We start from the raw sequence: 26,903 nt of genomic DNA on the forward strand, positions 1-26,903 counted from the left end.
CAAGGCCTATCGGTCAAGAGCTGAATACACAGATATAAACCAAGCCATGCCCCTCCAATGAAAGGTGTTGCCCACCAGAACTCACAGATGGAGTTCAAAGGAAATCTATTCTACTTGCGCAGTCTTCGCTTGTTTTACAGGGAACAAATCGGTCTTTGAGATTAGTTCAGTCTTGTGACCAGTGATCACGTCAAAAAGGCAAGGAGTGGAGCTACATACACTAGTGAATTAAACAACTAATCAAGTTCATCTGGCACTCTTACATTCAAAGCTGGGCTCCGTACAAGCTGCGCTTCTGTAATCTTGTTCTTACTATGCCAGCTATACACAAAATTCCCTGGCATCTGTCACAGATCCTCAAAACGCACAAATCGTACTGGTATGAGGCAATGTTATCGGGGACACACAGGCCCACACAACTAATAAGTATAGCATATAAATGGAGTCATAAAATTTTTAAAAAAGCACAAGGAACCGGAAAATACACATCAAGTACAAACACCAACGATGTACATAGGTGTCCTAGTAAAACAGGCACTCAAAAAAGGACTACTAACTAAATTAACTGAAAGCTCTCAACTGGTTCTAAAAGAATTAACCGAAATTCTGTGCACTTGTGTAAGAAACCAGGCCAAATATAACTGGCATGGACTGCGCTATCCAAATGATTAGACATCAAATGCCATATTTGGTCAAGTCATAGCTAAAACATTGTTTAGGTGTACAATTGTTACAGTTCTAGCCTTCAGGTATAGCTCACAAAATGCAATAATTATCGCAATACTGTCAAACTCCGTTATGGTCCAGCAGTTTTACTTCCAAGCTAGGTTTAATTCTATTTTTTTATATGAACATTTAAACAAGTTTGCAGAGGACAAAGAACAATTAACATCCTTCACAATATCATAAATCTAAATAAAACCATTTACTTTGTAGGGCATTGGGCTGGGGGACTCGTACACAAATTCAGTCAACAGTAACTAATATTACAACTGTAAGACAGAAAATTTAACTACTTAAAATTTCCTTGTAGAAACCAGTATAAAGTTGAACCTGGTATAGGTTACTGCCAAAGCGATGGTACTACATTTCTTAAAATTTCTAGGCAACTAACTGGCAACCCAAACCAGAAGCCACTCGTATAAGATGTTCCAGAGCTCTTGCTTAGTTTCAAGCCGTCTTTGTAGCAAATCTGACCCACTAGAGATGAACCTCGACTAATTTGTCAGTCAATCTTAACCCAAAACAATGCATGTAAAGCTTTGCTTCAGAAGACTTACTGAAGATATTTCTTCAATCCAAAACAATGGATTCAGTTGACAAATGATGGGAAAAGTATCAGGCACCACCAAAAACTAAATAGAATCCAATATCCACCCCTCTCAAAATTTCTTCAGAATATCTACAAGACAATTCAACATTACGCTTCTTGTTACCACACCATGTCGAGGAGTATGCTCTAAAACAATGCTCTAAGGAACCATTGGCCGCAGAAAATTACACTGAAGAGTTAAAAGCTAGGAAAGCAAGAGTAATTAATGCCAGTCATAAAAATAATATAACTAAGAACAAATTGATCCACTATACAAAACGTACTTGGATAACATCGTTCAGGAAAAGAGAAACATGGTAACAGCACCAGTAGCAGTCCCGTAATGCAAAAAACAAGCAAAGTCAATAAAGCAAAGAACATTTTTTTGCAGACACTGAAGGGTGAACAATCATGTCTTCGGAAGGTTGTGTAAATCATAAATAACTGCTCAGAGATGCACCGAAATTATAATTATTCAATTGAACTTAGAGGCACTATTGAACTCTGTCCACACAAAAACAAATATCTGCAGAGCGAAACCCAAGGATTGCTTACGTATAGGCAATGAGGGCTAAAGTCTTTTTTTTGTATTTGCATCATCCATTCAAAAGTCCTGGTGGTGAGGGCAACAACTACAGACTATACCAGTGTCAAAGATTGTAATGCCTATTTAATTTTTCTTCTAGACTTGCTTAAGAAAATTCACTTTTCATAGGCTAACTACTAAATATATGGTATCCCGAGGAATCCCTGACGTGCAGATGAATTGACTTAATGCTACACATTTGTTAACTTTAGGTATCTATTCTTTGAGTACCAAAACAAATTATGTGTTTTTCATTTTTCACAGGAAAACAGATAAAGTGTTCTATCATGGGGGTCATGCTCACTTTATGAAATGCCATGATGAAAACGTCCCAGACCTAGATTTGGTGCCTTAGATTTAGAAGTGAGAAGATGAACATTATTCTATTAACTTGCTGCAGGGACGGATTCTTAAAAAAGCAACCCTTCAAAGAACACTTCCAGAACCTAAGGCTGGTGACCCCAAGATCACCAACACTATTATCAATCGAAAGGCAAGGAACAGTGTGTCTATACGGAATAGGTACAGCACAATTCTGCCATTCTATACATCTTGTCTGTCTACTCTGTAGGCAAGTGGAGGAATGAAATGAGCAGGTGTACCATTCCAGGTACGATATACCAAGGAAGAGCTGCAATAAAGGTTGCTAAAATACAGGCAAGCACATAGGAACATAGAACCTGAAGAAGAATTAGCATCTGGCCAGTACTGATCTAACCCACAATAGAGATGTAATACCTACAGACTGAGCTAAGGGGCCAAAATTGCTATGCAGAAACCGAACCCATATTTCTGTACAAATAACTGTACACTTCCCACAGCTATATGTAGGGACATATTTTAGAGACGTACAGTCATTGCAAAGCAAGACACATGCTGTTCACGCCAAACGTATTAAACCTTGAGCATGCTTACAGCACTAAAACTAATACAAGCACATATCTTGCCGTTGTTTTGCTACATACAACGGTTACAGCTGAACAATAAATTGGAGCACCTATAGTAGACGGATCTATGACGTTACAACGCAGGCTATTACAACGCCTGCTGTTACAACGCGGTTTTTACATCGCATACCATTACAACGCATAGTGCTTTTAGGCGCTGGATAGTGAATTATTTAATTTACTATTCCAACTCCAGTCCGCGTGGATAGTAGGGAAGGTGTTGGAGAGTAAATTAAATATATTCCCTATCCTAGAGCGCCCCCCAGCGCAATGCGTTGTAATGGTTTGCGTTGTAATGGTTGCGATGTAATGGTAGTGCGTTGTAATGCTTGCGTTGTAAGTGAGGTTTACCATAGTAGACAGACGAATGAGTCACTAAATCACTGTCCCATACAGCAGCCAACTTTAAAAGATTTGTCACCTTGGAGGAATGACACAAACATATGCTTACAGTAGCCATTCTATTACTGTGGGGTTAAGCAATTCACCTTCTTCAAGTCTAAGTAAAAGACAATTCTTAATTCTGATAACAGCAGTCATACAAATCCTAAAAATGCTGTCATTGCAAAGACTTCAGAGAGTGCGGTCACAGAAACCTCGCCAGCTGGCTTCTCTAGCAGGCTACCACCAAGAACAAACAAGCAGGGTAGATCCATGAAGAAGGCCTTAACCACTTGTTAACAAGTAATTAAGGCCTTCTCCAAGTCACCAGGAAATAAAATAATACATATATACTCACTTCTGAAATCAACTAAGCGTCTCCAGGTATAAGTGCAACAAAAAGATTTCAAACAGACCCCAATCTTTCTTAACCTAACTATATGCAAAGTTCCACATGCCTGGTCAGCAGCGATGGCAAAACCTTTACTAAAGATGCCCTCATCACTATCTCCAAACAACTTCAGAAACTCTCAAACCAATAACTTAATTATTTTAGCTAAAATTAAGAAAAGCTCAAACATTTTTATACAATCAAACAATTTGCCAACGCTACTTAAGTGGGGTTTGGGCAGGGTCTGAGCACCAAAGTTGTGGTAACTTCGGATATCAATCATATGCATAGGATAGTGGATCGTATAGAGATTAGGGCACTGGTGCTGCTCGACCACTCCGTAGCATTTAATAACTTAGACCATTCCATTCACCTTCGGACCGGTCTTCAAATCACCCCCATCAAGGTGGCTTACATTTTTAACTGGTTGTCAGCAGCAGGTTTCCAACTTCCAAATCTATAACCAATTTTGTGAAATGTGGAGTGCTGCAGGAACTATTTGGTCTCCTATGCTAGTCATCTTTACATGACCCCTTGTGTTCGTGTTACATGGTGTGTGCGACAGGGTTGAACTGAACTGCTCGTCTGTCCTAATAAGGTTGACAAAGTCAGCCTTATTAGATAATATGACTGGCATTAATTAATGACTGGATGTCTCCCAACTGTCTAAAACTGTTAACACATAAGTGATTATCACCAAGAACTGCATAGAGAAATAGCATCCCACCTTAAGGGCGGACATCATGGGGCCCCATACGAGCAGCAGCGAATAAGGTTAAAAAACATAGCGTTATTTTTGATACAAAATTCACCCTCGAATCCCAAATAGACCTGGGCATTAGTTTTTGCACTTGGCATTACTATCTACTGAATAAGAATTCACTTTTAATTCCCTAGTCCAATCAAACGGGCAGTCACCTTACTCACCCAGTCACGGCTAGACTAAGTTATTTGAGGATAGCTGGCCCTTCCTAAGAAATTGATAAGGCTTCAATTAACCCAAAATGAGGCAGCCTATACTATTGTTAAATGAACTATTAGGGACCGCATTATTCATTCGTTGATTCAGTTTTATTAGCAGCTGCTGATGGACAAAATAATCCAGTTTAGAAATCTCACGTGACATGGCTGAGCTCCTTTTCTGTCCCCTTACTCCCAATGCCGTATTTGCTCTGGTGGCAAATTCACCTTGAATATTACTAAAATCCACACTTCCTTATTTGGCGGAAGAGCAGTTTCCTACCCAGCTGCAAAGGAGTCGAATATGTTCCAAATGAGCTACGCAGGCAAGCATCTTTGATCAGATTCAAAAATCAGAACTTAAAAAAACACTCTTTAAAATGGCTTTTAAAAATCATATTGATCTTTAAGGGTTGGGGTTCTGGGTTTCTCATTAGCATCAAGAAGTTTGAGTTCATGAGCTCTAACAACACCCCTAGCCTTATATATAAAACGGTTTTAGGCATGGATTATATACTTGCAGTGAGAAAAGTATAACCCCTCCAGACTAGAGGAGCAGACATAGCCAGCACTCTCTAAAGTACTGGACTAGGAAGAGCAGTGCAATCGAGAGTAGAGAGAAAAAAATTAAATTGCATCTTTCACAACTGTGTCTCAGACTCCAAAATACAAACCCACAAATGCCACCAAAATGGTTTGATTTGATCACTCTTCCTTATTGTGCACTGGCTAAACCAATAAATGTGCGGCCAAACCTTTACTCCATGAATACTAGAAAAGCAAATCTTAATATAAATTATCACTGCATCTTGCGCAACAAGGTGAAAGTGGGGGTGGGGTTAGGATCAGGTACATAGCAGATGGGCTACCGATAATACAACTTTGCGGAAAGAGCTGCATGCCAACTTGTACATGTGACAGTCTAATGTGAAGAAGGTACAAACTAAGGTGGACATACTTTAACAGTACTGAGATCCATGGGATGCTTTATAATGTCATGATAGTCATGGAGATCGAGTGCTTCAGCATCCACAGGCTTGTAAAATGGCCAGGCGTACGCCGCATGTTTTTTAGAGAGCATTTCCTTAAGGATGATGTCACAGTACTTAAGGTGCTCAGTAAGTTTGCCCTTCTTCCCCGCATGCTGGGGTGACAACTCTACTTCTTCCAAGTCTTTCTTTGGTGGCTTGATAGGCCGCGTTCCACTCTCTCTCCGAACGGAGATCTTGGATTGCTTGGGTTCAGATAACGGCGTGGGCGATTCACTACGGCTTGCAGTAATGGCTGAAGTCGTGGGTGTTGTTGTATCTGCTTTTCGCTTCACTCCCTTTTTCTGGAAAAAAATGAACACTTTTAGCATTTAATTGCATAAGAAAAAACAAATTAGCAGGCATTGATTCAGAAAACATGCCACTCTGTTAAAATAGTGTATTTAAATTCTATTTTAGAAAAACTTTACTCTGAACGCAGACACTGAAAATAAGGGCCAAAATATTACCTATAACATTCGTTTGGTAGTAGTTCTAAACCCTTCTGTAAACCCAGACTCTTGATTTGAAAACATAAAAATTAACTGTCGGTGGATGACAAGCTACTTGAAATCTATAGTTGTGTACTTATGCCAAAAATGGTTGTAATTTAAGGAAAATGTTACTCACCTTAAAACACCAGTTAGCAGCTTGCTGCTCTGTAGATTCAAATGGGCACTCTACCACCATTTGGAACACTGCAACCTGTTTTTATTTTAAGCCTTTTTAGGTTTTGCCTAGCAAATGCGTACGAAGTACGCATGCGCTAGGAAAAATCTTATGTCATACAGTGGGGAACAGGGACCCGCCCCACTCTCAGATTGGCTAGCTCCATAAATGGAGGCTAGCCATTGGGAGAGGGCTCTGTCCGTCAATGCCGGACCAGATTCGGGGGCGTTCACGAGAATTTTTCCCATTTGGTGACGTCAGCCGAAAGCCTGTTCTCGGGAACCCCCCCGAATCTGGTCCGGCATTGACGGCACCCGCCCTCATTGCAGCCGCCGTCATTTCTGGGATCCTGTTCAACAAGCGCCTTAAAGCCCGTTGTGGCGCAGGTACAGTAAGTGATACCCCCGGTGCGAGAGGTGCCTGCCCCGCCTCTGGTGACCGCAGGGTCGGGTCGGGTAACTTGAGCGGGTTTCACCTGTATTGTGCTTGACAACAAAGGTGTGGAATGAAAGCAGACCGCTTCATTCTCTTTGTTAATCTTCAAGTCTGTGCCCCCCTCCCCCCTCCAGCCCTCCAGCCCCAACCCATGCTCTATTACCACCTTCCAGCTCTCTTCGGCCCCGCCAGACTGCTGTCCTGAAACCTTATAATGCGAGCAGGGCCTCGAGCGCTGACACCTCTCAGAAAACTGTTGTGACAGGCCGTGCACGCACTAAGGTGATGGAGAGCGGGAGGGCAACAAAGGACAGAGGCGTGAGGAGGAAGTGTGGGTGGTGTGGGGAGCGTCGAGAGAGTTCAAAGGGGAAGAAATAACCAGTTGTGAGAGATGAAAACCGTGGGAGTGAGGGGAGATTAACAGTGCCCTCTGCGGTTTACCAAACGTGCAAATTACATTTACACGTGCACGGTTAGTGTTTGCACACATTTCACAGACCTGCCCTGCTGCAGGGCGAGTCGTTTGTCCTCCTGACCCGAGGACGGTACAGAAGCCCCGCAGGCCCGGTGTCTACTGCGAGCCACCTGGCATATAGCACCTCCTGTGCCCCAGCATTCAAACATCCTCCTGGTGCTTCACTCTAGTGAGACAAGCAAATCACTAGCGCCTAGACTACCTGAGCCAGGAAGGACGGGTTCACGGTGCTCCTATGAACGAGGGGGTCACTCTGCGTCTGACCTTTAGTGTTAACCCTGCATTTGTTCAGTGTGATATTTGTATTTGCTATTGTGAGCACCCTCACACAGCTGTGAAATCAACCTTTCTCCTGAGTGAAGCTGCCTCACAGCACCTCGAGGCCAGTCAGTAATGCTGTAGTGTGCACTGAGTAGTTTCACTGAAAAGGCGCATGTGCAAGGCCTTTACAAATAACGCTGCATAGTGTTTAAGAGCCAGAGGCGCTAGGAACTTGTGCTGTCAAATACTTAGACGATTCAGAAAAGGGGGTGGTGATCACCACCCCCTTTTCTGAATCATTTTTGTCCACCATAAGCGTGGAAGGGTATACTCAGATGTGAGTCCCTTGCTCATTGCACCATCAGGATTCAAGCAAGCCGGGCCGAAGACGGCTGAAATGCCAGAAACCGGTCCCCGGTAGCTTGTTTCCTTCCCAGTATAAGAATTGGCTTGGTAGTTTGGTCTGCCCTGTTCCCATGATGCACTGGGCCAGGGTCAGACTAATTTGCATATAGCCAAGTTCTGTGCTGGGATGGTGCAGTGAGCTAAAAAACGGTGATGGATCAAGCCCTGATCTTTGGACTGGGTAAGAGTGGTCTGCTTAATTCAGACACTCTGTTCATCACCACCCCCTTTTCTGAGTCAAATACTTGGGCCAACATTTTACACAGGTTTTGCGTCAGGTTTGCGTTCGTTTTTTAACACAAACCCGACGCACAACCGCAGTTTGTGCAATGGGCAAGAGCTACCGACCTGAATTTGGAAAGAATCTACAAGGGTGAGTGATCTAAGCTATGGAAGTGTAAGATATTGGACGAGAGAGGCACAAGTTAGAAACAGAATTAATTAAAGAATGTATTTGGGAAATAGAGCACAGCTTGGGTTGGGGAACCGGGTCCTTTATATATTGGAACAGACTTAAGCGCAGAGCAAGACAGTGGACTGAAAATGGAGGCGGGGGGGGGGGGCGGTGTTGCAAGAGAAGGGAACACGGCACCAGAAAAAGTGTGGGTGGAAAAAGAAGCTACAAGGGTGAGTGATCTAAGCGACGGAAGTATAAGATTTGGACGGGAGAGGCACGAGTTAGAAAGAAGATTACACATATTTGGTATTCGACATCGTCCTAGAAAAACAATGCCTCGCCCCATTTATTTTCGTTCTTATTAACCACGGAAAAGGCGAGCCAATGGAGATAACTGGCTCCATGCCCCTCCGACACAGTTTAATGAAACGGGCCAGGGCTTCTGTCATGGTATTCATGGGTACAAGATTAAATACCGTAGTACCCCTTGCCGAAGCATGACATGTTTTTGTGTGCGCGCTTGTGAGTCAGTGAGCGATTTAGTGGCTATAGTAAGCCACTATATTTCTGTACGGTTAATCCAAATGCTTTGAGACGTGCATGCCATGCACATAACCCTTTCGCCCCATCAGCCCTTAGTCGACCTATTACAGCTAATCTGCATTTATTTGAGTTTTACGAGGCTTATGCAGCACGACTAAAAAGAAATGAACCCCAGCGTTCCCTTCCAACCTACATGCATACCGAAACTGAAAGGGATCGAGATCGCAATCAAGCGCGCGGCGAGCCATGTGCTTAATGAGCATGAGGAGAATGCCATGTGGCGCCTCTGCTCATAAGCGCGCGCACATGCATTGCAAGCTGTAGGCCGGCGGTAGCATTTTTTATTCGCTCTATCATTTATTTTTTGCTGTGACAAGACTTTGTGAGGTGTTTAGTAGACTTTGTGAGGTGTTTAATAGACTTTGTGAGGTGTTTAGTTAATCTCGGTCTCACGATCGGGACAGTAAATGCCCTTGCTCCATCTAAACCTTGAGTGCAGAGTGAGTGCAGAGTGACAGTGAGTGCAGTGACAGTGAGTGCAGAGTGACAGTGAGTGCAGAGTGAGTGAGAGTGACAGTGAGTGCAGAGTGAGTGAGAGTGACAGTGACAGTGATTGCAGAGTGAGTGCGAGTGACAGTGATTGCAGAGTGAGTGCGAGTGACAGTGATTGCAGAGTGAGTGCGAGTGACAGTGATTGCAGAGTGAGTGCGAGTGACAGTGATTGCAGAGTGAGTGCGAGTGACAGTGATTGCAGAGTGAGTGCGAGTGACAGTGATTGCAGAGTGAGTGCGAGTGACAGTGATTGCAGAGTGAGTGCGAGTGACAGTGATTGCAGAGTGAGTGCGAGTGACAGTGATTGCAGAGTGAGTGCGAGTGACAGTGATTGCAGAGTGAGTGCGAGTGCGTGCGAGTGACAGTGATTGCAGAGTGAGTGCGAGTGCGTGCGAGTGACAGTGATTGCAGAGTGAGTGCGAGTGCGTGCGAGTGACAGTGATTGCAGAGTGAGTGCGAGTGCGTGCGAGTGACAGTGATTGCAGAGTGATTGCAGAGTGAGTGCGAGTGACAGTGAGTGCGAGTGCGTGCGCGAGTGACAGTGCGTGCGAGTGCGAGTGACAGTGCGTGCGAGTGACAGTGCGTGCGAGTGCGAGTGACAGTGCGTGCGAGTGCGAGTGACAGTGCGTGCGAGTGCGAGTGACAGTGCGTGCGAGTGCGAGTGACAGTGCGTGCGAGTGCGAGTGACAGTGCGTGCGAGTACGAGTGACAGTGCGTGCGTGCGAGTGACAGTGAGTGCGTGCGCGAGTGCGTGCGAGTGACAGTGAGTGCGTGCGCGAGTGCATGCGCGTGCGAGTGCGTGCGACAGTGAGTGCGAGCGACAGTGAGTGCGAGCGACAGTGAGTGCGAGCGACAGTGAGTGCGAGCGACAGTGAGTGCGAGCGACAGTGAGTGCGAGCGACAGTGAGTGCGAGTGACAGTGAGTGCGAGTGACAGTGATTGCAGAGTGAGTGCGAGTGCGTGCGAGTGAGAGTGATTGCAGAGTGATTGCAGAGTGAGTGCGAGTGACAGTGAGTGCGAGTGCGAGTGACAGTGAGTGCGAGTGCGAGTGCGTGCGCGAGTGACAGTGCGTGCGCGAGTGACAGTGCGTGCGAGTACGAGTGACAGTGCGTGCGAGTACGAGTGACAGTGCGTGCGAGTACGAGTGACAGTGCGTGCGAGTACGAGTGACAGTGCGTGCGAGTACGAGTGACAGTGCGTGCGAGTACGAGTGACAGTGCGTGCGAGTACGAGTGACAGTGCGTGCGAGTACGAGTGACAGTGCGTGCGAGTACGAGTGACAGTGCGTGCGAGTACGAGTGACAGTGCGTGCGAGTACGAGTGACAGTGCGTGCGACAGTGAGTGCGTGTGAGTGCGTGCGAGTGACAGTGCGTGCGAGCGACAGTGAGTGCGAGCGACAGTGAGTGCGAGCGACAGTGAGTGCGAGCGACAGTGAGTGCGAGCGACAGTGAGTGCGAGCGACAGTGAGTGCGAGCGACAGTGAGTGTGAGTGACAGTGAGTGCAGTGTGACAGTGAGTGCGAGTGACAGTGAGTGCGAGTGACAGTGAGTGCGAGTGACAGTGAGTGCAGAGTGACAGTGAGTGCAGAGTGAGTGCAGAGTGACAGTGAGTGCAGAGTGAGTGCAGAGTGACAGTGAGTGCAGAGTGAGTGCAGAGTGACAGTGAGTGCAGAGTGAGTGCAGAGTGACAGTGAGTGCAGAGTGACAGTGAGTGCAGAGTGAGTGCAGAGTGGCAGTGAGTGCAGAGTGACAGTGAGTGCAGTGACAGTGAGTGCGAGTGACAGTGAGTGCGAGTGACAGTGAGTGCGAGTGACAGTGAGTGCGAGTGACAGTGAGTGCGAGTGACAGTGAGTGCGAGTGACAGTGAGTGCGAGTGACAGTGAGTGCGAGTGACAGTGAGTGCGAGTGACAGTGAGTGCAGAGTGACAGTGAGTGCAGAGTGACAGTGAGTGCAGAGTGACAGTGAGTGCAGAGTGACAGTGAGTGCAGAGTGACAGTGAGTGCAGAGTGACAGTGAGTGCAGAGTGACAGTGAGTGCAGAGTGACAGTGAGTGCAGAGTGAGTGCGAGAGACAGTGAGTGCAGAGTGAGTGCAGAGTGAGTGCAGAATGAGTGTGTGCAGAGTGAGTGCGAGAGCGACAGTGAGTGCAGAGTGAGTGCAGAATGAGTGTGTGCAGAGTGAGTGCGAGAGTGACAGTGAGTGCAGTGTGTGAGTGTGCAGGGTGCACATTGTGTGAGTGTGCAGGGTTAACAGTGTGAGTGTGCAGGGTGAGCAGTGTGTGAATGTGTAGGGGCAGTGTGTGAGTGTGCAGGAAACAAACACTCAAACTAAGTCTACCACACACTACTGCATATACTAGTGAATACAGTCATCTCTATATACCGAAAAAATGAGTTATATTTAGAGGGGTAGGAGTGAGACAGTGGGTGGATGGATGCATGATGCATGGATGAATGGGTGGATGCATGGATGCGTTGTTGGTTGGATGGGTTGGTGGATTGCATAAATTGTTGAGGGATTGGCTGTATATATGCATCTATCCATCCATGCATCTATCCATACACCCATCCATACCCCCATTCATGCATGCACCCATGCATGCATCCACCAACTCATCCATGCAAGCATTACAACAAGAGCCCGCAGCTCTCCTTCGTCTCTCCTCGCCCCCCTTCCCTGTGCCGTGCCCTGCCCTGCTATTGTAAATGACAATGCCATTTATTTATGTTAAAAAAAAAAGATAAATAAAAAAAATGTCAAGAGCAATGCCAATAGCTCTAACTTTAACAAAGGCAAAACCATTGCATTGTAAATGCTTGTTTTCAACTTCTAGCATGTATGAACTGCTTTAAGTGATAGGATTTTTAGCCCGATCTTTTTCATGCACGGTGAGAAACTGATTTGCTCACATTCACGGGGTTGTTGTGCCGAGATTTAACAAGCATTGGCAAAGCTAGTCTGTCTCACCTTTGAGATGATTGGTTCTGACTTTTTTGTTAATGCTGTACTGCAAGGGTATTAGCGCCTTTGGCAAGGATTTGTACCATGCTGTATACAAATCAAGTAGTGTGACTGCTGTGCAGCATGGCTAAAAATAATGAAAGGAACTAAGACATTTCCAGTACTATTGCACTTAAATAAAATATAAACAAACACGAGGTGTGGTCTCGGCTCACCCCACGAGGGGTGAGCCGAGACCACACCTGCACGCGTATGCGATACCGACCGTTTGGCGGTTCAAAGCGTCCCAGTACAGAGACAGGGAACGATACACGTGAAACAGTCTTCCACGGGGGCCGGGTAGGCTCATCACAGAAGGCCACCTGGTACAATAAGGGAAGACTTTGAAAGGTGCATGTTAAACGCTGACCCACCAAGAAACCCTGAGGAAATCACTGTAAGGCAAAGTGATGAAACATGTCGGTTGACTTTTAATCAGAGTGAGCTAACAGCACAGAATAAAGTCATGAGCTGCCAGTTAGTCTTACTCTTTTTATAGTGGTATTTTTGTTGTTTTTTCACTCAATTGGGCACGGAAATATCACACTGGGTCCTCAGCACTCACAACACCTCACGGTTGCTTGACCTATATGCACTTTTTTATGTTTGTTTTTCTCCCATTTCTTTAAGGTTGACAGTAGCCGATGATGAGAAGTGAGGAATCAGGCGAGTACCAGTCTGATACAATCCTCTCCTTGGTGTTGCTTCCGTGAGGCACTGTCAACCTCCCCTCCCCTTTTTTCACGTATGGAAGGGAGGACATATATGTAGCGTGGTGGTGGTACTGATATACATACACACGTCTTGGCAATATTGCCAGACTGAAAATTACAACGGTGTGTAATATTGTGGATAGAAGATAGATACTCCCTCTACCACAAGAGTAAACTCTTCCTTTTTTAGCCGTTGAGCTGCTCAGGAGCAGGCCATTGTTGTATGAGAAACATTTATGTGACACCTTAGGCAGCAGTGATAAGACAGTATGGGTTTTCAATAGTGTATTACGCGGATGACACACAGGCAGTTATTTCAGTCACCAACAAAGTGGAGGAAACTGCTGCCCGCTTCAATAACTGCATGCGCCACGTTAATTCGTGAATGAAATCCAACTGCCTTAAACTTAATGGCAGTAAGACCGAAGTATTGATGCTGGACGCTAATCCCATTGCTTGGTCCCCAAACTGGCGGCCCTCAGAGCTTGGTGAATGTCGCACACCCGTTTCAAAGGTCAAAAACCTCGGGATGACCTTTGACTGTAGATTGACATTTGACAGCCAAATTAACTGCTTTTCTTCCAGGTTCTGGTTTATTCTTAGAATGATCAAGAAGATTCATGCCTTTATACCTTTTGAGGCATTACAAACCGTGATAATGGCGCTGGCCATTTCCAGGCTTGTTTCATAAACAACTGAGGAGTGACTCAGTGAAAAATAAATTATGTGTACCTAAAAGTGAGAAGTGTGTTGAGCTATACAGAGGCCCCTGCCCGGTCGAGGTAACTGCGAGATTGGAAAATACCAATCCTAACAACCAGGAGGTCACAAACCAGTGGACTAGTGAGACTAGGCACAACTGGAAAGGACAAGTAAACCTCTTAGTTAGAAGGACCCTCACTCACCACTAGTTGGTGACATGCTTCATCATTGGGTCCCCGCTGGGGGGCCGAATGCCGCCCCAGCGTGCTACAACGCCTGATTTACAGCGGAGCGGGTTGGTGTTGAGTGCATACAGTGATTCAACTCCAAAAATGTGCAATATATGTGAGTGCAGAATTAAAAAATACAAGATTGAAACCCAAACAAAATATTTAATGCGGGCCAATCTGTATTGATATTAAAAACGTGGTTGGGCGGACAAACTAGGTTCTGAATTAGAAGACCCGTGTCCTTAAATCAGATATAAGGTCAACATGTTTCTGCTGTAAAAATGCAGGATCGCACAACATTCGTCAGGACCACAGACAGATTGCGCTCCAGTGGTATGTACGCGCTAAGGTACACCCTCCCGTGAGGCACTTAATGTGAAAAAATGAAAAAATTATAGGGAAATTACTCATGGATATATCCCGTGCTGGCACACTGTAGATCACAGTAGCCCAAGTTACCTGTAAAGAAAGGAAAGGGACATAACACACAAACCAACATGTAATCCATTCGTGCAACATGTAGCAAGGCATCGTGAAAAATGTCATATCGCCTTTGTATCCTTAACACCCTATAAAAGTGGTGGGAAGTCGTGCCCTCTTAATCAGGGATTGTATACAGAGGGGTGTCTTGTTAGAGAATGCTAAACAAGATTATAGAGGAACCGAAGAGCAAGTTCCTAACACGCAGTAGATTTGTTTAAATCAGCGTATCCCAGGCTTAAGCATTAGAAAGGCTAAGAATTCCTTACTCCTCTTTTACTTATAATACAGAATGATTAAATGAGAAGTAGTGCAGAGACTTATGAACAGCAAAAAGGGGGGCTTCACAAAGTGGATCCCAGCGCGACAACATGCATTCAGTAGCTAAACTCGTTGGCGCGTTAGTAGGGGGTTAAACACACTTACAGCTAGAAAGGAGGAAATTCTCTTCCTGGGTCAAGACGGCGCGGGAAATTTTCACGCGGTGTAAAATCTGGCGCGCATGGAGGAAAACAAGATGTTACCAAACCCTCCATAGTGAAACGGTCTTCAAGGCAGGAGAAAACCGCATGGTAGAGCAACGGTTCACCAACTTACTTTTCCACTCGCGACTCCCCGCCCAAGACCTACGCTACAGGACTGCCGTCTGCCCGGAGGTAATGGAGGACTCCAGGCTAGCTCTTTTACCTCCAAAGTTGTTCCGGCCACGTGACTGGCGTGCCCGGACGTAAAGGGGCGTGACACGGGACATGACTAGGGGTGAGGCGGTGAAGCCTTAAAGGGACCAGGCTCCTTTGATCATCCTTAAAGAAAAGCGGTTCGAGACCCCGTTCCGCCGCGTTAGCGAAATAGAAGAGTAATTCAAGATGTTGAATGGGGAGACCCCAGATCCCATTAAAAATGTAATTAATAATCAGAACGATGGGAAAAAAAGAAACTTGCATTAGTTAGAACGTGCCGGTCTAAATACAAGAGGCTACGTTGTTATTGCCGATTCGATTTGGTAGGTAGCCAGTCTATCAGAACAACCAACAAGATCAGTAATAAAGTTAACGGGCAAATGGAATTGCAATTTACAAAGCCATCTCTGGAATACTATAAGCCCGAATCCAGGGCTCCTCGCTAGGATATTAAAAGCGTGACAACCTCCAATGATATTGTACCGCCAGACCCATTGTTAAAGGGGTCGTCAAGAAATACTATCAAGCTACCATCAAAAGGGTTAATGTATATGCTCAAGAATACAGAAAAGACCACCATAGCAAGAGTAGCTTAGAATTGGCTGTCAAGATTAATTAAGGACAACAAGAACCGCAGGGACGGATCCACTCGTGGTGGGGGTGTCAGCTGGTGTCATCAGCGCCTCAACACCGAACCCCAGGCTTGACCATGGCAATGCCCTTTATTTGGGTATCCAAAATCAATTCTTGACAAAGTTACGACTGCAGAATGCAGCAGCCAGATTGATCCTGGATATACCTAGATATGAGTCGGTCTCTCAGCAGCTAAAGGGATTGCACTGGCTGCCAGTCAATAAAAGAATAGTTTTTAAAGCTTTGTGTATCACCTTCTAAGCACTACAGGGGAAAGGCCCCTCGTACTTGACAGCGCGTTTAAAATACTACGCACCTTAGATATACCCAACAAAAACTGTTGTAAGTCCCAAGATTCAAGCAAGTTCGATGGGGAGGCAGGAGTTTCCTGCTGAGAGCCGCTAAATCCTGGAATCTCCTACCACTAGCAGTTAAAAATAGCGCTGATTTGAAAACATTCAGGAAAGCAGTAAAAACTTGGCTATTTCAATCTGACCTCTAAATGTTTATTCACACGCCTATTTCACTCCTGTCCTAGTCCTTAGCGCCAAGACGCCCCCGGGCATTTGTTGCGCTCTATAAATACAAAAATAAAAATCAAATCAAATTGTTACGATATATCAAAGGAAGTTGGCATATTTCAATTATTCATTATTAAAAAGTTGCGTAGAAAAAGGTAGGATTAAAGAAAAAATCAACGAAAACGAGTTTGAGCTATTGACATTGCAAATGATAAAGCTTTTTATTTTTGTTTTCGTTTTTAAATCATAAATAAAAAGGCAGTCATTTACAATGTCAATAGCTTAAAGTTGCGTAAATGCGAGACCTATTGCATTGCAAATGCTTGTTGTTAAAGAAGCCAATTCCGGTTGTAAGGTTTAATTCACGGACTGTCCATGTAAGTAGCAGGAGTAACGGTGAGGGTTGGTGCGTGCGTGCTTCTTTCAAGCGATGGGAGTCATTGGGTGGGTGTGGATGGGGCGATAAGGGTGGACAGGTGTATTTTATCCGGGTGAGAGGGATGAGCTGGTGATGAGAGAGGAATGGGGCAGTGTCTTAGAAGAGCATGAAGCCAAGGAGGAGGGTGGGGGTTTGTAAGCCACTGGTACGGAGTGTGGGTGGTCTTTCCGCTGGAGGTTAACACCACTGAGGGTTCGAGATGGTGTCCACGTCTTTGTGGAAAGGGCAAATGGTTAAGAAGAAAAGTATGAACCCGTGACCTGAAGACTGAAGGGAGCAGAGGGAATGAACATAAGCAGGTCTAGCGCTCCCCAAAAGGGAAAGGAAACTCTCCTCGGTTACTTATCCGGTAAGACAGCTCAGTGGACTAATGCATTCATTGTAGAGGTCTCTAACCAGAAGGTCAAATCTTTGAACAGTAGTGGGTTCATTCAGCCTTTTATCCTTCTCAACTCAGGCGAGCATCGCCCTAGCATGGAAGTGACATCACGGCCCATGGACACAAGCAAAAACCACGAGCATGATAAAACCCCTACCGATAATGAAATCAATAGTAAAGCAATGATTAACGAATACTAGTAAATGAAATGACAGCTGTGAAATGTGGCACAATATGCGATTAAAAAATCACCTTTGTTGCAAGTACTGCAACTGGGCACATAATATTATTAAAAGTAATAATACAATTATTAATATTATTTTCGTTATTACTATTAACCAGAAAGTGATCATAAGAAATATTATAATAGGCATAACAACAATCACATCCTTACTGTTAATAGCACTTGTATTTTATGCAAATAATATTATTATTAATAGTAAGTGCAGTAATAATAATCTTGCCATTATTAACACTCTTCCATATCGTTCTTTTGTTGATGTTCGATAATAAGGGTAATGATGACAATAATAATAGCAGGGATGATGGCCCGTTTGTGCTTGTGTATTTTTTATAAACGTCGAAAGCCCGGTTTGTTTTCCACATTTCACTGGGAGTGCCATGCGTCGTTCCTCCCGAGCCTCGTCCTGTTCCCCTGATAAATGTTGGGCATTGGCCGGAGACAGGAAGGCGCAGAATCGGGGGAGCATTTGTGCCATCTGTTGGGATGCGGTTCCTTCTCCCTCCAGGGTGGGCGAGCAAAGCCTGCGCCTTTGCATCTGGGCGTGTCCTCGACGTACATGATCCAGACAGACATCCGAGCATCCCAGGCCCCCCCACGCACTCATGCCCCTTCAATGCATTACGCCACTATGACAATTAGGATGAAGTCAAATACAAAATACACGTATGCCAAAGTGGGTCACTGATGGGTGTGCCTGGTTAATCTTGGCTGCGGCTCCTGGGTCGCGGTGCCATGCCCACCTGCGCTGAGCTGGCCTGCGAGGAGCAGGGTCCGGCGGCCTCTCGCCCGGCCCCTACTCTAGTAGCACAAAGGGGCATGTATCGGAGTCAGCGCCGGGTGACCCGGGTTACCCCATGAGTCAGCCGGAGCACGCTGCCCGAGCCCGATCGCCCCCGGCTCCGCAGCCCCCACAAGATGCTGGTCAGACGCACGGGCCTCAGTGCCACGAAGCAGCGCGTGCACTTCGAAGCACTAGAGGAGGCCGAAGCATCCCTATGCGGGAGGCTGCGGAGCATGCCCGCCCCCCCGCCCGCAGACAGACTGACCTACTGAGACGCAAGGGCCCGAGAGCGCGGGGCCCCACAAAGCGCCCACTAGACCAGCACGCTACAAGAGGCGCTATGGCACGGTCGCGTGGAGCCTGAAGCTGGCCGCCCGCACGCCACTCGCTACATAAACAGTTCGGCCACAGTATGCTCAGCATCTTCCTACCCCCCCCCCCTTCTATACGTCAGATAAATGTCCTTATTCCTGGATGTCACAAAAGGATTCAATTACACTGTCAACCTGAGCGCATCATGGAAATCCAACAGATCAGTACCATCAGCAAAGCACAATAGACCCCAATTATATACATTTGCATATACACACACAAGTACATACATATATGATGAGCATTCAGTGAGGCCGCCCTCCGTCACAATAGGTAATTACAAGACAAAACTCACGGGCAGCCCCAGGGATGCACTTTGCACGAACAAGACCACGGAATAAGCCGCACAGACAACATTCCCAGCCCAGGGCTCCCCACAAAGGAACATAAATCTCACCAACGGGCTCGCCTGCCCCTCAGTAGCTCCTAACACCAGCTGCCCACGTGCTTCCTCCTTGTGCAGCCTTGAGCGCGGGAGGGGCGTGGCGGGCGGGAGCGCGCGCCGTCCGGCAAAATGAAAATATTTTTATTAATTTATATTTCAGTGACGCACTTGTGCCAATAAAGAGGATTCTGCAGTAAGAAACGGTGCCCAGCGACAACAAAAAAAAACATTAAAACGAAGGCCATTTAAAAAAATTTAAAAATGATTAAACAAGTGAAGGATAACCTCGTGAGCATGCACCTTAGCTGTACGGGCGCACACTCCAAGTCACGCTGCGTGCGTTTCCGTGTGCCGTGAGCGTGCACATTGGACGTCGGGCTCCCGTGCTCATGGAGAGCCCCGCCTGGTGCCGAGCCTGAGCCGCTGACCCTACACACCCAAGGAGGAAAGACCGGCATGGAGAGCAGCGGGGGAGTCCTGAGTCAGCCCGGTGAGTAGGGGGGACTGTTTTTTGGTGCATGAGGCTAGCTAGACAGGAGATGGACACTTCGAGTGTGTGTGTGCGTGTGTGTGTGTGTGTGACTGTGTGTGCGCGCACGTGTGTGTGAGCGTGTGTGTATGCAGTGTGTGTGTGTGCGCGTGTGTATGACTGTGTGCGCGCACGTGTGTGTGTGTACGTGTGTGTGCGCAACTGAAGCATGGCTGGCAATCTGGAGATGTGCACGACTCCGGGGGGCTGGGCATGCGCGTCCACGATGTGAAATCGACGAGCGTGTCCAGGTCTGTCTCCCTTCAGAGCCAACTCCACAGCAATAGGTCTCGAGCGAGACCTAAAAACCACATCCTGGGCAGAGGTGTTAACTACACCCCCCCTCAGGGTGAGCACAGTGCTTGAGAAGGAAGCTTCAAAGGCCTGCCGCCTTTGTAATGTGATCCCCAGCCTCTGTTGCTAGCAGCATATGGCAGGCCCCAGTTCACCTTTGGGTGGGGAAACCTAGGATGAATAGGTGGTGTGACCACTTCTGCCAACTCCACACCTACAGTGAAGGAGGCGAGCTGAAGTACACCCTTTCAGTCAGAAAAGGTTCTCCAGGGATCCTATATCCCAATCCAGCGTTGGCTGACCCCTCCCGGACTACAATACGATGCCTGAAGTGTGAATGCAAAGGCTCCCCCGACCGGCAAGAAGAATCTGACATCAAAAGACACACTGCACCCGAAGCCCCTGTGCCTTGAAGAGATGGAAAGTGTCCCAGCGATCCTCAACACCTCAACTTACTTCTGCTGTTGCTAGTTCCTTGAGTGGAGCCTCCAGGTAATCGCCTGCAGTTTGTCTTCAAATCCAAGTTCCTCCATTGAAAAGCATTGGGCATCTGACGCTGTATTTGCACCCCTCACCCAGCTGCCCAGTGCCGCTGGTGGTGTATGCTTGGTGCTGCCTTGTGACCCCCCCCATCCTGTGCTTGCTCTATCTTCATAGGCTTGGCTCCTGCAACCAATTAACCTACCTGCAAGCAGCGTGGTTATAAGCGCCCCCAGTCTCCATTGAAACGCATATGGCCCATCTCCGCATTTGATCTCTGCACATGGCTGTCCCTGTGACGGTGGTGGTGCAAACTTTGTGCTTATCTGAACCTTGCCCTCTGCTGACCTTAAGGCCCGAAGACTGAAACTAAGTTGGGTGCTTACCCATGAAACTGTACTGTTGTTCTCCTCCATAGGAGAACATTGAATGGTTTGAAAATTGCACAAAGTGTCAACTTTTAACAGACAAGTATTTTTCCAGAAAAACGTACTTACCTTTTTGCGAAGATTTTGGTCTTAAAATATATCTCAAACAAAGCTTATTTCACTAAAATCGGTGTGAATATCCTTTTAGAGTCGTGCGTCAGTTATTGGTCAAGGTGTGTACAATAAAGGTCTTACACTCCTCTGTGTTAGTGTGGGCTAACAGCCTTAAGCCTATCACTAATGGAGCACTTTGGGTTTACATTGAGCCATGTACAATTCTAGGGGAATCCCTTGACTTTGCAGAGTATAATCACTTAGTGGCATACCATATACAAAACAAAAAGCAAATTGTCCCTTGATTCACTCAATCAACAAGAACACCCTATCAATAGTGGGATTCTTAATTCATGTAACACACATAAATAAACTTAAAAAAGAGCTCACTCAAAGTCCCTGGAACACTCACATAATGATACTACTATAACATAAGCTTATAAGGACGAAGCAGGACTGGGAATCCCTGAGCCAATAAGAGTGTGACGTAAGCGCATCAGCAGGTGAGGAGGTGTATGTACTTAAGCCCCTCTACCTTGGACCTCATATGCGGACTCTTGGGACACAAAACTAGAAATCTGGGGTTCCGGATTGTACCGCTCAAGAATATACAGCAGTTGGTAAACGGAGATTATTCAAGTCCGTTTAACCCCTTCGATGCTCACGACGAGCTCAGCTCGTCATGAGGCACAGTGGAGCTGTGCTTATGACGAGCTGAGCTCGTCATGAACAATGGTATTCAAAGAATGTCAGCACAGGAGGGGAAAAGTCAAAGCAGCCAAGGTGTTAAGAAGGGTGTAACAATCAAATATACCACAAAGAAAAGTGAACCATAATGAATGTCTTGATAAAGATGGAATAACCAGATACCCATCGAAACACGCCAACACATTCCTATACATTATCCCGAGGACTAGTTGGACCTGTAGATACAAAATAGAGTACATGTGTTTTTTGTACTGATAGTACTCTACTCCCTTAGTTGCCAACAAGGGGTCTCTCTCTGTTTAAACACATACCATATACAAAGCCAGCTTCCTACACTCTTCAACACCCAACAGAGCAGGAAGGCATCCATTCCCATCCACACTATCGTCATCATCTCCTTCTGGGGTGTACCTTGCTCAGAGTCCGAGCCAAAAAGATAATAGAGCCTCTGCTCATGTGTCTGCCCTGTTAGAGGCATTGGAACAGAGTCAGGCTGTAGGACAGCCAGTTGCACTTTAGTAATTTCCTCTGGCGACATCGGTAGTGGCTGGGCTGAAGCTAGCTTATGGTCAGACATCTGAATCAGCACCAGGATCTATGCAGGGACTTGTGGTATGTAGTGTTTGTACCGGTGTAGAGAAGGAGCAGCCTAGCATAGGTCCTGGAGTTGCAGTGTATGTCATGTACTAGAGTCTGTACGGGACACGGAATGGGTCTGAAAGGATTAGATAACACCTGGGCAGGACACACCAGGGAAGGACCCACCAGCAAGAACCCAAATGTTGGCCCCGACGGGCCCTTGGGACATGAAGGCATACCAAAGGGAGCCGCAAGTATGCTGAAAACCTAGTGCATGGTTTAGCTTAAAAACTACTGCATGGATTCTTTAGTAGTAAAGACTTTATTTCGGTTTTTATACAAACCATAAAAGTACATATACAATAGTAAAACAATTTAAAACACATTATATGTAAAACACACATCAGATAAAGTGCCAAAAGTGCATGAATGTGCGTGCTGTCTTCCAAACAATAGAATCAAAAAGTAGATAATTCATCACAGGGACCATTTCCGGTCCATACAAATTCTCAGCCTCACAGTCAATTTTAAAAATTCAGTAATTTGGAGAATACTGTCACTATGCAAAAGTTGTAAATACATTACTGCCGGTCTGATCTGAATAAAATGAAGTTTGTTTAAAAGAGTAACCAGATAGCGCTTGCGTGGGTATTCATAAAACCTACATAAAAATATGAAATGCAGCAGATCCTGCGGAGACTTTCCGTCGCAGCAGCAGGGTGCTGCAAGTTTGTTACAAAAATGTCAGTTTTTGGCCTAATCAGCAGATGATGGAAAAGATTTAACCTAAACCTTGTTAGCAGGAACTTTTCATGAGAGGTTAGTGAGCCCAGCAGATACGGCTCTATAGTTTCACACGTTTTCAACATGACAAATTTTCTCACACTTTGTTTCTGGAGCTCTACACCTTCCCTCTGGGTCTTCCTGTCCATAAGGAAGGCCCGTTTAGTTAACTCCAGATCCCCTTTTACAATCAGACTTGGGTGTTCAAACAGATCCAGACGGCCAAGCCTGGCAAAACTGGATTTCAGGTATTTTATCCAAGGAGTACCCATTGCCTTGTCTTGGATCAGATAATCCCTCACTATCAGATGTGTCAGCGGTATGTCCTGATTCAAACACAGTTTTAACCAGCAGGTCAACGGGCGTAAAGAAAAAGTGTCATTTAGATATTGTGTCCCTAGCTCTTCGTGTACTGCAAAATTTGACGTACCTGCAAGGACACACAAGAGGCGCTTCATAAAAAAATTTGCAGCGATCTGCAGCTGCTCACCAGCAACATACCCCCAGATTTCACTACCACATATAGCAGTTGCTACTGATTTTGCATTATAGAGTTTCAACATAGCACTGGTAGTTTTATTTCCCAGTTTTGATGCACAATTAAAGATTGAAGCATTAACCCTAACCAGTTCCCCTTTCTTTTCTGCAAGATGAGGTCCCCAGTTAGTTTAGTTTCAAAAAGAACTCCAAGATACGAGAACGTTTTTGATGTCGGGATTAGTACTTCATCAATTTTAAAATGAAAGTTCCTTCTTGGTTGTTGGCCAACTTGCATAACAAATTATTTCGAATTGTTGACCAAAAGGTCTCTTTCCATCAAACAATTTAAAAGCATTTAACCCCTTCACTGCGGCGGCTATTCCGCCGCAGTGCTAAGGGGGCGGAAGAGCGGCGGGCGCATGCTGGTGATGGAACCGCTCCGTCACCAGCGTCGGTTGCGCTGTGCTTATGACGGAGCGGTTCCGTCATGGCGCCGCCCGCTCAATAGAACGCTCAGCGCAGGCGCGGAATTCGCGCCGCGCATGAGCGGCGGGCGGGCCATGACGGAACCGCTCCGTCATCAGCACAGCGCCACCGCAGCTGATGACGGAGCGGTTCCGTCATCAGCACTTAAGGGGTTAAGAGAGCCTGAAGACCCATCTCAGTTATGGAACTTAAAACCGCATCATCGGCGTATAAAAGTACAGGAATTCCCCGCCTGCCGACTTTAGGGCAGTCAGTCAATACATTCTGTAACACGCTATCTAGCTCATTGATAAAAAAATTAAAAAGGAAAGGGGCCAGGATGCATCCTTGGCGAACACCCTTTCTAATGTCAAAGCTATTAGTTGTACTCAGATCTTGAGAATTTCTCACATTTGCTCTAATATTGCTATGTAGATCAACAAGAAAATTAACAATTCCACTATCGACACCCTTCGCCCTCATGGATTGCCACAACTTTCCTCTGGTTACACAGTCGAAAGCGGAGGACAGGTCCATGAAGGCATGGATTCTTTGAAGGTCTCCATCTGCTGCGTTGTCACCAATGGCAAGTAAAACTCTGGAAGACAGAGACCAGTTGAGGAATCAGCTCTGCAGGGAACCAGAGACGAGCCAACAGACACCCTTGTGACCACTTCATGGGTAGGGAGTGGTGGGATGGGGTTGAGAGTAGCTTCCCTTTTCTACTTTGACTCTGATCTAGACAGAGGTTGACCTCTTGCAAGAACAACCCTGGAAGTGATTGATAATCTGCTCTCATAACCAGGAGCAGGCCTTTCCCAAAAGTCTAGCCTTCTTAGTTTTGCAAGTGTAAAGCTTCTCCTCTCAGTCCCAGGTAACCTTTGCATACATGACAGGGGCCTGCCTCATTCTAAGACGAGGAATCGGCAGTTACAAGTATCCATCAGAATGAAGTTTCTTCACATCAAACCAGGATTCTGTATGAATCCTGGTTCGATGTGAAATTCCTAACTCACACAGCCTCCTGTGTGGGTTAGGAATTTTAGAGTTGTTCCCCTTTAATCTTTCAGGTACAGACATGTATAAAATAATTATGAAAATGGGCTGCCATAATTGCTAGCGAAGAGTCATCTTTTTATTGGGGTTCAAGAAGTACATGGAGTATTCAACTTTGCCATACGGGTGTGGAAGCATCAGGTCGATGTCCCCGGAGACTAGGAACTTATTCACTTACTCAATTAGGTGTGACATTTGTTGAAGTATTATGCTTGCTGGTGTGAAACTCTGGGATTTACACCCCTTCTGCACCATCAAAAGCACACATTTGGAAGTTATTTCCTCGTATTGAAGAAATAAGAATCTCAGTCTTACCATGATTTCGCGGGGGGCGGGGGGGTAAATTATGGCATGGAGAGTTACCACATTACGACTTGACTGTATGCAAATCCTGAAAGGGCTGATGATGGGCTTACCCCGGCCTTTGGGTGTATGCGCAGCATCCAGCGTACAGCAAGTGTGGGCACTGCAGTATGACTGAACAGACTATTATTCAGTGTGTGGTTGCCCCCAACAAGCATATGATTACGTGCCCCATCGATCTTCTTGCTCTGCTTGGCTGGGGCGGAGCACCCCTGTTGCCAGGATGAGAGCCTTTTACCAGCAGCACGGAGCACTAGTTTATCAGGTGGGACCAGGCACCTGATGTACACTGGGTAATCTGGGGTAACCTTATTCTTTACTAGCGGTTTCTTTGCAGAAATTGTCAGGCGGTCAGGCGCTCTAATGTGGGGGAAGTACATCCAAGAAGCTATTTTATGACTGTTTTATTGCCAGTAAAGTTAACTTTCTGGCTACCAACATCAAACATTGCACTGTAAATTGAGGTAACATTCCCAAATGATACTTTTACACCCATTTACTTCTGGAATCCCCCCCCCACCCACCTCCAAAACTAGCAATTTGCTTCAAACCTAGTACTAATCTAACAAAACCAGATATTCCAAGTGTTTTCCCACAACTGAATGGCACACGTTGCCTAAGGTCCTGTACCAGACTAACCTCACTAGTAGATTTTTGCAAAAAGCAATAGTCACATAAAGCTTACTAGGACATGTGTTTCCCTCTGATAACATGAAAGCTTAATACTTTACCTTGATGACAGGTGGAGCTGGAGGTACCACAGGTATCGGGGGAGGAGCGACAACAGGAGGGATAGGTGTGGGCACGGGGACAGGTGTGACGTTTGCGGGGAGGTTTGGCACAGGAGTTGCAGCTATAACAGGAGTCTGTGTGATAACTGGAGGGACAGTTTGGGCAGGAGCCGGCAGAGACACCGAAGACACTGCAGTTTGCTGCGTCCCTTTACCTAAAGAAAAAAACATTTTAAAAAGCTTTTATAATTCTTTGAATAGTAAGCATTAGTGATCTAAACCAGTTATTAGCCTATTTAAACTCAACAGATTTTAAAGGAGGCAATATTGCTTACAAGGCTAAAGAGAACTGCAATGATTAAAACATTCATTATAAACGTATGCCATAGATCTGATCATAAATGGAGGCCAGTTACCATAACAACAACAAAAAATTAGGTGTTAGCCTACACAAGGATGAATGGGCTTATAAAATTGAACTCTTTCAATAAAACATCCAAGGGTTTTGTTCCAGGACACATCTAAAATATTTGAAACAAATGCAGATATATACACACAAGGGAGTAAATATATGGGTACTTTCCTCAAAGGAAAGCCATATGGATACCTACTAGGTACACACAACATAAGAACTCATGTTCTCTCACAAAACAACAAGTGGTACTCTACACCATTTGTGTTTCTTATTATCCTAGGGGGATCAACTACACTTCACAACCTCCTCCACAATTACAAAATACCGCTATGCAATCGATACACTGTTTGTTAATCTTGTAGACGTCTACGCTGCAAAACAAAAGTATTACTTACCTGTATGAATAGTTTTGCAGCCTAGACTCTTATAGATTCACATACGACCCTCCCGCCTCCCCAGTGAAAAATAAAATAAATAAATGACTAAATAGATAACACAGTAAAAGAAAGGAAAACTCAAAACATAGTCCCTACATAAGCATAGTACATAAGTACTTGCAAGGACTAACAAATAGCTAAAGCTATACATCTCCTTTTCCATATTACATACTTAATATATTGTAAGAAAAAACTAAACA

General features: G+C 45.6%; 1 protein-coding gene across 8 annotated transcripts in view; it reads right to left on the reverse strand.

Annotated features, from left to right (window-relative positions):
- Window positions 1-26,903, reverse strand: part of BRD3 (bromodomain containing 3) — a 374,663-nt gene that overhangs the window by 252,089 nt on the left and 95,671 nt on the right. For all 8 annotated transcript variants that reach the window (XM_086921064.1, XM_086921060.1, XM_086921061.1 and 5 more), the window contains exons 6-7: window positions 25,852-26,066; window positions 5,536-5,910 (exon numbers count right to left, since the gene is read on the reverse strand). In XM_086921064.1, the coding sequence (XP_086777190.1) occupies window positions 5,536-5,910; window positions 25,852-26,066 (590 nt within the window). The remainder of the gene's footprint in view (window positions 1-5,535; window positions 5,911-25,851; window positions 26,067-26,903) is intronic.

This window comes from Lissotriton vulgaris, chromosome 5 (assembly GCF_964263255.1).
Source record: "Lissotriton vulgaris chromosome 5, aLisVul1.2, whole genome shotgun sequence".
Classification (NCBI taxonomy): domain Eukaryota; kingdom Metazoa; phylum Chordata; class Amphibia; order Caudata; family Salamandridae; genus Lissotriton; species Lissotriton vulgaris.